At 48.3% G+C, this 9,937-nt stretch overlaps 3 protein-coding genes across 3 annotated transcripts; 1 reads left to right on the top strand and 2 right to left on the bottom strand.

Moving 5' to 3' along the window:
• Positions 1–1,176: 1,176 nt before the first annotated feature.
• VFPPC_06320 (hypothetical protein) lies at positions 1,177–2,433 on the bottom strand (the record flags this gene model as incomplete). Its single annotated transcript, XM_018285368.1, has 1 exon — positions 1,177–2,433. One exon carries the CDS (start codon positions 2,431–2,433, stop codon positions 1,177–1,179), a length of 1,257 nt encoding a protein of 418 aa, XP_018142477.1.
• Positions 2,434–6,191: 3,758 nt separating this feature from the next.
• Positions 6,192–7,510, bottom strand: VFPPC_14011 (eukaryotic initiation factor 4A; the record flags this gene model as incomplete). Its single annotated transcript, XM_018291782.1, has 3 exons — positions 6,192–6,250; positions 6,302–7,342; positions 7,402–7,510. The coding sequence occupies 3 exons, from the start codon at positions 7,508–7,510 to the stop codon at positions 6,192–6,194; spliced, it is 1,209 nt and encodes a 402-aa protein (XP_018142476.1).
• A 299-nt stretch (positions 7,511–7,809) lies between these two features.
• On the top strand, positions 7,810–9,387 carry VFPPC_06319 (splicing factor 3a subunit 3; the record flags this gene model as incomplete). Its single annotated transcript, XM_018285367.1, has 2 exons — positions 7,810–7,902; positions 7,963–9,387. The coding sequence occupies 2 exons, from the start codon at positions 7,810–7,812 to the stop codon at positions 9,385–9,387; spliced, it is 1,518 nt and encodes a 505-aa protein (XP_018142475.1).
• Between the last annotated feature and the right edge of the window lie 550 nt (positions 9,388–9,937).

Below are 9,937 nucleotides of genomic sequence, written 5' to 3'. Positions count from 1 at the left end.
GCCAAAGTCATCTTTGGAATCTGCCTTGTGCCTCACACGTGAACAGTATTGTGACTGATATTAAATAGCTCCCAAACAGTCAATATTGACAAAATGGATGCATTCAGTGGCGTAGACGAGCTCAGAGACCATCGCGACATTCAGTGGTGTTCAGCAGAATTGAACAGAGGCTGGGAGCAGCAAACCATTCGACGCACCAAGGCACTACTGCGCTAAAACTGCAGGATAACACACCGGCAGTGTTTCTATACATCAAGGTTCATGGCAAAGGCTGTATTACTCCATTGGGTGTGCGGCCATCTTCCAGTTCAAGACATGCACTTGTCTACTGCTCGGAAGCCCATTTCAGCTTCACGCGGGTGGTGTTGGTAGATGCTTCTGAAAGCTTCCTCTGATTCAGGAGACGCACTGAAAGTGGCCATTTCTGTAAGCGGCATGCATAATAAGTCGTTAGTCTGAAGCATGTCGAGGATGCGATTTAACAGCAGTGGTTATTCTTGCGGGATTACAATGTTGTACGAGGATTTTCATAGCTTGATGCAGATTATGCACAAGAGAGCATGGGCTAGGGAATAGAGCTTGTCTATTATATAAATGTACGTTGATGGGGCGATGGTTTGATCTAGCGATGATTAGAGAGACATGGTATCGGATTTTGTTGCTATTGCATTGCCCCCTACGGATCATACAGTCTCCAGAAATTACCAGTACTATGTATTTTTAAGAGATGACGGCCTGAATTCATTCTGAGCGGTGCAAAATACATGCAGCACATAGAACCCTCCCAACCCCTGAATCAGTTCGTGGGTTCCTCGTCCATTCCGAAACCATTGAGTGCTCAACCTTCCCAGCTCATCACTCTCTGTCATTTCAAATTATTTGCCTACTTCGACTTGTTAATTTGCTCCTTAATTAACGCAAATGTCGCATGTGATAGCTATGGGATACATGTCTTGTATGCTGGGCTAGAGTGATAGATTGCGGTGACATAGCAGCACATTCGCCTTGCATGGTACCAGAATTCGCGAAACATACAACTTTGTGCCAAAATACTCCAAAGTGTACCGGCAGGTGAAAGAAATGACATGTCAGACTGGGATGTGATTTACGCATCACCTGGTGAGTCCGCAAGCGAATCTATCTCGAGGGCCTTGGTTGCCGGAAGCGCTTCTCTTCTTATGCAGGACTGATCTTTTCCAGCTCATAGTACCAGTGTTCTATCTGATGAGTTTCGTATGGGTTTTTATCTGGCGCAGGTGTTGGTTCACAGCCCAGCTTGACCGGGTCGTCCCAGATAACACCAAGTTCCTCGGCGTTCCTTCTCTCAGAGTCTGAAATATTACTGCCGGCGAGTTTCTCATTTTCTTCCGCAATTCGTGCTGGCCACAAGGTCTCCCAAAAGTCTACAAAGACCGTAGGCTCGCTTGAGGTGCTTGCAGCTCGTTTTTGTAACTCTTCTTCGAATTCTAGGATGAGATTTTCAAAAACGTTGAGCGAGGCGTCATCTTCTTCTATAGAGTCAAGATCATCTGTGCAATGGCCTTCTTGGGGCAGAAGTATTGGGTTGCAGCATGTATGCCTGATTTCGAAAGCGTCAAAAGTCATGTAACGCATGGCCGCTATATGGTCCTCGACTCTCCAACATGTCGCCATCTCAGTCACAGAAATGTGATACAAAAAGCTGGAGTACTTGTGTTTACTTGCGTAACTGGGCCAGTGAGGATTTTCGATTCCCTTGAACAAGTAAATGAGAGGAGTGCAGCCACCGGGACAGCATCGGCATCGGCAATTGTCAGCGAGCCCAACAGGCAAGACGCTGTCAAGAAGGCTGGCAAGCCATCGTAATGGGATAGATTTGAATTCGCCCACTTCGAAATCGAAAAAAAACTCTTTTAAGCCGATGTCGTAAAATGCAATGTGGGCAACGCACACACCACGGCGTAACTGAGTTTGCGGAGATCGCGATGAAGGAAATAACGGCCGAGACAGATCAAGGCCATGTTTAGACAGCCAGTGAAGCGATTCTACTTGTTCCGGAGAAACTGCCCACCATCTCGACCAAATTTGCGTTAGGCCTTCAGTAAAATTTGTAAACGGGTCTATGTCACGGAACCCGAGGTTGAACAGAAATTCAGCAGTCTGGAGGGAGAACCTGTGGTCCAGGAAGATTGGCAGCGAGCGTGAACCGATGGCTAGGGCTTGCGGAATTTTGACACCACGATCTCGTAGAATCCTCACAACTTCTGACGCGCGTGAGTCAAGTACGATTGAGCTGTGAAGCCCTAGACTAGTTGATTCGAAGAAGGTCAAGTTTGTCAAAGCGAGCTGCTTGAGCCTCTCGCGACGATCCTTTAGGTGGCGTATATAACGTGCCCTGCATCGTTTTGTAGCATAACCTGTATTAAAAAGGTGTCCGCAGCTGAGGCCAGCCATGATGGCACAATCAGCTTTAAGTAGGATGACCACGCAATCTGCACAATGACATTTAGAGCATTTTCGTTGCTGCCGGATCCCTTCTCGACAGTTGTTGTGACTTTGAAACATGGCGGTCCTTAATGGTGTGTTGCCGTGTCTATCAAGCTGATTAATTATGTTGGCATCTGCGCATTTTATGAGAAGTTTTAGACAGTCTGGTTTATCTGCAGCGATATGCAGCGGATTTTCGCCAAAGCTGTTTACTTCTTTGATAGTACATGGGTATTTCTTCAAGATGTTTTCGGCCCTCTCCCGGTCATTCTCTAGAACTGCCAGACTGAGAGGTCCATATCCAAATGCTGTAAGGAAATCAGGCCAACGATTTTCAATTAGGTAGAATGACGGGATTTACTACCTTCGGCACAAATTCGTGAGATTAGACAGGAACTTGAACACAGGGGGAATATAGCGGACGAAACGCTAGAGTTCCTGTTAGGTCTACGCACAAAATGATCTCCAGGTGTGTTCAGGATAATATTGGCGACATCCAATCTCGCTGTCACCGGTGGTATGTATGGCGACTCAAGTACATGTTGAAGAGGAGTAGTACTACAGCAACTTGTCAGTCCCCATTCCCCAATTTTACGTCGACTCAAGAACGTACATTTCAGTATTGTTTTGAGGAGACGCTGGGACGCCGCAATCAATTAGGCTTTGGAACAACTCAATGACAGTAGACGGGGGCAACATTCTCCACATATAATCCTGTATCATGAATCTGGTCAAACTTGCTCTGAAGGACAAACGCTAAATCCACGGGACCTTTTATAGCTTTCTCTTACATTCTGAGCAGCGTAGTAAATCAGAGATTGGCCAAAGGAGTCCACGTCCAGAGGGGACGCTTTTGGCGTGTTGGACTTGAACAACCTGATGATGCTTTGCAACGCTGAGTGGGCGAAACGGTCGTGTTGATCCCTACGGATCCCGGGAAATGTGTATAGGACTTCACAGGCTTTCTTCAGTAGTTCCAGGATGCGAAATGCGGGAGCAGAATTCTTGTCTACTGTAGGATGATACGTGAAGCTGGGACTAATTCCCCAGCCCCCAGCGCCGGATCTCACGCAAAAGGACAGTTCGATAGCTACGCCTACAATCTTGGCGAGGCTATTAATGGTGATGCTGGTGCGTTGACTTTGGTTTCCCACATCAATCTCATCTAGAGGACATCCCGGCAAATGCTGTCGTTTGCGGGTAGTTTGACGAAAAGAGCAGCCTAAGAGTCGGACCTCTTGTTGTTGAATGCGAGGGCGCAATCCGCCAAATTCTCTGCAGGTACATTTCCAGCCAGGGACAGGTAGCGATACGGTGCTAGTCAGTTGGCTCTTCCCGGAAGCCGTAGACGACCCAGGCGCGATATCACCTGTCAGACTAGCATGTGTTGTGGCCATTTCGTCGCACAGGGTCTTCAAGTTGCCCGGTCTCGATGCTAGGCGAGCCACCATTTGTTCTGGAGGTACTTGGTTGGGTCCCTGGACAGACTTTGTCAGTGCTCTTCGTTTTCTTTCATATACTGTCTGGTGTTTGAATTTATTCAGCGAACTTACACGAGCTCTTCGCCTGCCAACAGGCCGACACTGAATGGAGTAGAGCTCGTCGAGAAGCTGTTCCATCTTTTCTGTCACGGATCTCTGGTGCATGTTATGATCATGAAACGACTGCAGCCCTACCTCAATCCGTGCTGTTGACTCCTGCACCGCCTGAGTTTGCAGAAAACTCCTTTCGTTGATCGCGTTTCCTTGAACTACTTGAGTCAGGATCACTCGAGTTTCACGAAGCACAGACTCTCTAGCCTCTTCGACAGAATTCTCAACATCTGGTAACTTGCTGGAAATCATTGTGACAGGTGAGCGAAGAGCTGCAACGTCCGATTTGATGTCTTGGACTTCGGGGCTCAAGGCATTCGCTGCAACTTCCAACTCTTTTTGCCTTTCAGCAGTGACGATCGAGATATTCCTTTCATGATATTAGCATAAAATACCACAGCAACTGACTCCGCCGGACTAACAAATTGAGATTCTGCACCGCAAGGTTTAAAGTCAAGGTCGCACGATCTATGCACTCTTCCAATTGTCGAAGTTTCTGGCGCTCAAATGGGTAATGAAGATGGCTGGCTTGCTGCCTCAGTTTGATTGCCCACTGAGGCCCCATCGTTTGTTGGCCTGTCAGCGATTTCACCAAGTTGTCCAACGATTTGAGTTCTGCCTCCGCTGAAGCAAGGCATTGTGTGACCGTTGCGGCTAAAAATCCGTGCTGTGGGTGTACTCGGGATAGAGATTGATCAATATCATTGAGTAAGCATGTTAAGACCTCGTTCTTCCGTCTCAAGGACGAGAGCTCTGCCACACGGCATTTAATGGCATTGAGGTATACGACAATCCCTTCACAAACCGACAGTCCAAATGAAAATTCGCCCAATCCGAGCCCGGCCATAACTCTCGATCGTGTGGCAGATCCTAGCTATGAAGCTCGGGCGGCCAAGCGCCTTAGTACTAAGAGAAATGGTTTGAGGAGAAGATTTCGAGACGTGATGAGTACATGACGGTGGTTTGGTGCTGTCAACGGATGTGAGGGTGTTGGATGGACGTACGCCTTAAACAAACTAACTTGACCTATTAACCTTGGGCAGAGAAACACCGGAGCCTTGTTGTCAGCCAGACCGCCATCTGGACAACCTCGCGACAGTGAGGCGGTTAGTCGTCGCAATTGACTGGTCAGGGCTTGCTGCGTCATATGCAAGTAGTTCAATTTTCCGCATCTCAGCTGATACACAGCTTTTGATAGGGCCCGGCCAAGGTTGACCCGGGAAGCAAGGCTGCAGGTTGCCTCCGAAGGAAGTCACTTGCTGCAGTAGCTCACTTTCCTTTGATAACGGAAGCAATAAACACATTCAAGTTATAATCGCCATCTTGATGTGTCTCAAAATGGGAAGAATATGAATGCAGAGCGCGCAATAAGAGCCGGGTGTACCAGACAGAAACCACAGAACAGGACGGCGCCCGAGGACATAGTTACAACGAAAGCTCTTCCCATGCTCGCAACCTAAGAATTGTAACCGGAAATTGCAATTTGAGAAAGAAGATCCGGCTTGTTGACTTCTTTGTAACTGGTAGTGGAACCCAACCGCTGTAATTCATCCACCCATTTGTCAACTCAACGATTCCAACAAAGTGACTCGGTTGGAACAAAATCACGGGAGACACACTAAAGTCCCGATACTAGTCATGATGGAAGTTATTTTTTTGTGAGTTCGATACATTTCGAAACATGTCACGGTCGTCTGGCTCGTTTGGGGTGAGTTCTGCTCTTTGCGTGAGTCTCGTGGCGTTAATGATACACGATATTGTATAAATGCTGAATGATATTCATCTAGCATATCTAAAAACCGCAATGGGTGGCCGCGCAAGGCAGCCGGCACACCATGCCATGGGCAGTGTGCATTCCATTGCACATCATAAGAGTGCCACAATAGACGGCGCCGTACCAACTCCCTACTCTGATATACCTTGATCCTTAAAAACAATCTGTGTGTCCCGGCTCTGATCAGCTTCTATGAACAATCCGGAAGTGGAAACGCGAGAAGGACTCACCTAATACAATATTTGGGCCCATTCCTCCACACCATTACTTGACACACCCTAAGTGCCAAGATTACTGACTTGCTCGTCTAGTTCGATGTACATCTGGTATAATCGCATCTATTTGCCACCGCACGTGCATTAAGCGATAAGATCTGCGACGTTCATGGGCATTTCATCGATTTGGGTTGAGTAGTACACTGCAACATCGTCAGTATTTTGAAGACACCAAGGACGCAGGATGGACTTACACTCAATATCACGCAGAATGCGCACATCTTCCGTAGTGACAAAGTTGATAGCAACACCCTTGCGACCGAATCGACCACTTCGACCGATACGGTGGATGTAGTTCTCACGGTTGCTGGGTAAGTCGTAGTTGATAACCAAACTGACTTGTTGCACATCAATACCACGGGCCCAAACATCCGTCGAAATAAGAACTCGACTGTTGCCCTGTCGGAAATCCTGCATAATGCTGTCTCGCTCCTTTTGGGGCATGTCGCCGTGCATGCTGCTGACAGTGAAGTTGGCCTCGCGCATCTTGTCGGTCAGCCAATCAACCTTGCGACGGGTGTTGCAAAAGATGACAGCTTGCGTGATGGTCAAGGTGTCGTACAAATCGCACAGGGTATCAAACTTCCAATCCTCCTTCTCAACAGCAATGAAGTATTGTTTCAGACCTTCGAGGGTCAACTCATCACGCTTGACGAGAATTCTGACCGGATCAGTCATGAACTTTGTGGTCATGTCCAATACATCGTACGGCAGGGTGGCGCTGACTACGACGACCTGGGTGGCTGGGGGCAAATATCGATACACATCGTAAATTTGTTCCCTAAAACCCTTGTTGAGCAGTTCATCAGCTTCATCCAGCACCAGCATCTTGATGTGTCTTGTGCGCAGGTGTCGTCTTCGAATCATGTCTGCAACACGTCCAGGGGTACCGGAAACGATGTGCTGGCCGTAGTCAAGCTTGCGGATATCTTCACCAACATTGGTACCACCAATACAAGCGTGACATTGCACATTCATGTAGTCGCCGAGCGCCATAACGACGGACTGGATTTGAGTAGCAAGCTCTCTGGTGGGCGAAAGCACTAAGGCCTGGGTTTCGCGCACAGCGGTATCAATAACCTGCAGCATACTGATCGAAAAGGTCGCCGTTTTGCCGGTACCAGACTGTGCTTGCGCGATGGTGTCGCGTCCTTTGCATACTTGCACGATGGCTCGGGATTGAACAGCCGACGGAGATTCGTAACCGTACGCATAGATACCGCGAAGAAGGTTCTCTGCTTAAAACATTAGCACTCAGATGTTGCGACAAACTAAACCTGCTATTGTCACTCACCCTTCAAAGACATGGATTCGAAAGTTGGGTGGACGGTGACTTCTTTAGAGGTGGAGAACTCCATCCTCTCGTCCGCCTTGCGGTCAATTCCTCCGGCGCCTTCAGCCATTTTGTCGATACTATATGATTTTGTAAAATGTACGGAGAAAACAGCTTAGCACTGTGATGGCGAGGTGGGAGCTTTCATCAAAAAAGTTCTGGAGCTGTTGGTGAGCGACGCCGGATTTACTTCGGCAGAGTCCAGATTCCGACTGCCGCCACAGTGGCGCGGGCTTGACAAGGCTGCCGAAACGTTTTGCTACGACATTCAAGACTCCAAGATTCATCAACTTTTAATATCGCCACACTGGAGGTTCGTTCCTAAGGAACTGCAGTTGAGTTTAGTGATTGTCAACTGCCACCATCAACATGTATGTCCTGGAGGAACAGCGGTACATCCATGAGGATTTGGAGCGTTTGGAACAGGGCATCGCAGACCGCGTGCGCGAAGAGCCAAAGCATGTGAGTAGTTGCGTTCCCCCAACATTCAGTGACTTCAATTGACACGAATAACGTGAACAGATACGCGACCGCTTAAATCGCGACCACGAGATTGCCCAACTTCTCGACCAGATTCAAAAACAGTCAAGCAGCTTATTAGCTCTCTACAAAGACGACAATGGAGCTCGAGCTGGAGAACTTCAGGAGCTCAACGCAAGCGACACCTTTGACGCATTCTACAAACAACTAGGCGATATCCGCGAACACCATGCGAGATACCCAAACGAGCAGGCGGAAAATTCGGAGCAGAGATACAAGCAAAAGAGGGGAGACCCTTCAGTACCTCTGGCGACGGTTGTTGACACAATATTCTCTGGAGAAGAGGCGTTTGGCCGATTTTTCGACTTGAATACCTGTTATGACTCGTTTTTGAATCTTCCCAGCATTAAGCGACTTACGTATTTGCAATACCTCGAGTATTTTGACAACTTTACCCCCGGTTACGGAGGGGTCAAACGAGGCGACAAGATGACGGACCAATACTTCAACTACGTTGGTGAACTGGCGCAATATCTGGAAGGCTTTATGAGAAGGACAAGACCGCTGGAAAACACAGATGGCGTTTTATCCGAGTTTGACGAAGAGTTTGGCAAGTTGTGGGACAAGGACGAGATTGAGGGTTGGCAACTCGAATCATCCTCCAAAACGAACGGTACAAAAGCAACTTTAAGTAATGCCGAGGCGATATGGTGCGAAGACTGCGAGAAGGAGTTCAAAAACGAAAACGTCTACAAAAACCACTTGACCGGCCGAAAACACGTCAAGGCAGCAGAACAGCGGAAACAACGACAACAAGATGCCTCAGCTCAATCAGGGGACTCAAAATCAGCCACTGTTTCGTCAACAAGATTGAAGGAGCGGGCGATTGCAGAGCGCGAATACAGAGTAAAAAAACTCGCAAGCTCCATGTCCACAGAACGTGGCGACACTCGTATCAACGTCGAACGAAAGCAAGGAATGACGAAGCGAGAACGAGAGCAGGAACTGGAAAACCTTCTCAATGCATCGGACGCTCCACGAGAAATGGCCGACGACGGTGAAGGTGAGGAGGACGAGGACGAAGACAAGATATACAACCCCCTCAAAGTTCCGTTGGGCTGGGACGGCAAACCAATCCCGTTTTGGCTGTACCGACTGCACGGACTGGGCGTGGAGTTTCCGTGCGAAATATGCGGCAACTATGTGTACAAGGGGCGACGGGCGTTCGAGAAGCATTTCAATGAGGCACGGCACATCTACAACCTCAAGTGTCTGGGTATCACGAATCCCACGTTATTCCGTGACATTACCAAGATGGACGAGGCAGTCAGGCTGTGGGAGAAGATTCAAAAGGAAAAGAAGCAGTCCAAGCTAGACGAGGGCAGCGTTGTGCAAATGGAGGATGGCGAGGGCAATGTGATGCCGGAGAAGGTGTATTACGATTTACAAAAGCAGGGTCTGCTGTGATCGACAGGTCAGAGTTGCAATTGATCATGTGGCCGGGCTTGGCTTGTTGAGTGTATTTTGTTAGTTTTTTGAGGCGGTGTAATTCGGGCGAAGTAGAACAAGGCAAGGCGGATGCGTCACAATAGCGGGAATTCGAACGAATCTAAAACATGGCGGTGAAAAGGAGTCCTTTGAGGGCTTAAAACGCATACGGGCTTACTTGAAACATGTGCGTGGCTGTGAGATGGGCTCTGGGCGCATCCTGCGCCTTGAGCAAACATGACCGCCTGGCTGAATGGCGGAGAAAACTGTTCAGGACAAAACCAACCTGTTGATACGGAATAGGGAACATGGCGTTTTCTTCGGTAGCAGTACGTCTTATGGAACATTGGGAGATATAGCCAGAAATGTTACTGCACTTGACGTACTCCGTATTTGTGCCATAACAGATGCAGCCTCTGTTGTCCGTGAATGTCGTGTCTTTCTCTTCCATCGGAACTCGGCAACGCATCAACAAAAGTGCTTCAAGCCTGACTCAAAAGCTGCAGCAGGGTTGTATCGATGTTATCGG

This window comes from Pochonia chlamydosporia, chromosome 5 (genome assembly GCF_001653235.2).
Source record: "Pochonia chlamydosporia 170 chromosome 5, whole genome shotgun sequence".
Classification (NCBI taxonomy): Eukaryota; Fungi; Ascomycota; class Sordariomycetes; order Hypocreales; family Clavicipitaceae; genus Pochonia; species Pochonia chlamydosporia.
Note: the sequence above shows the minus strand (reverse complement) of the source record. Positions and strands in the feature narration are given on the sequence as shown.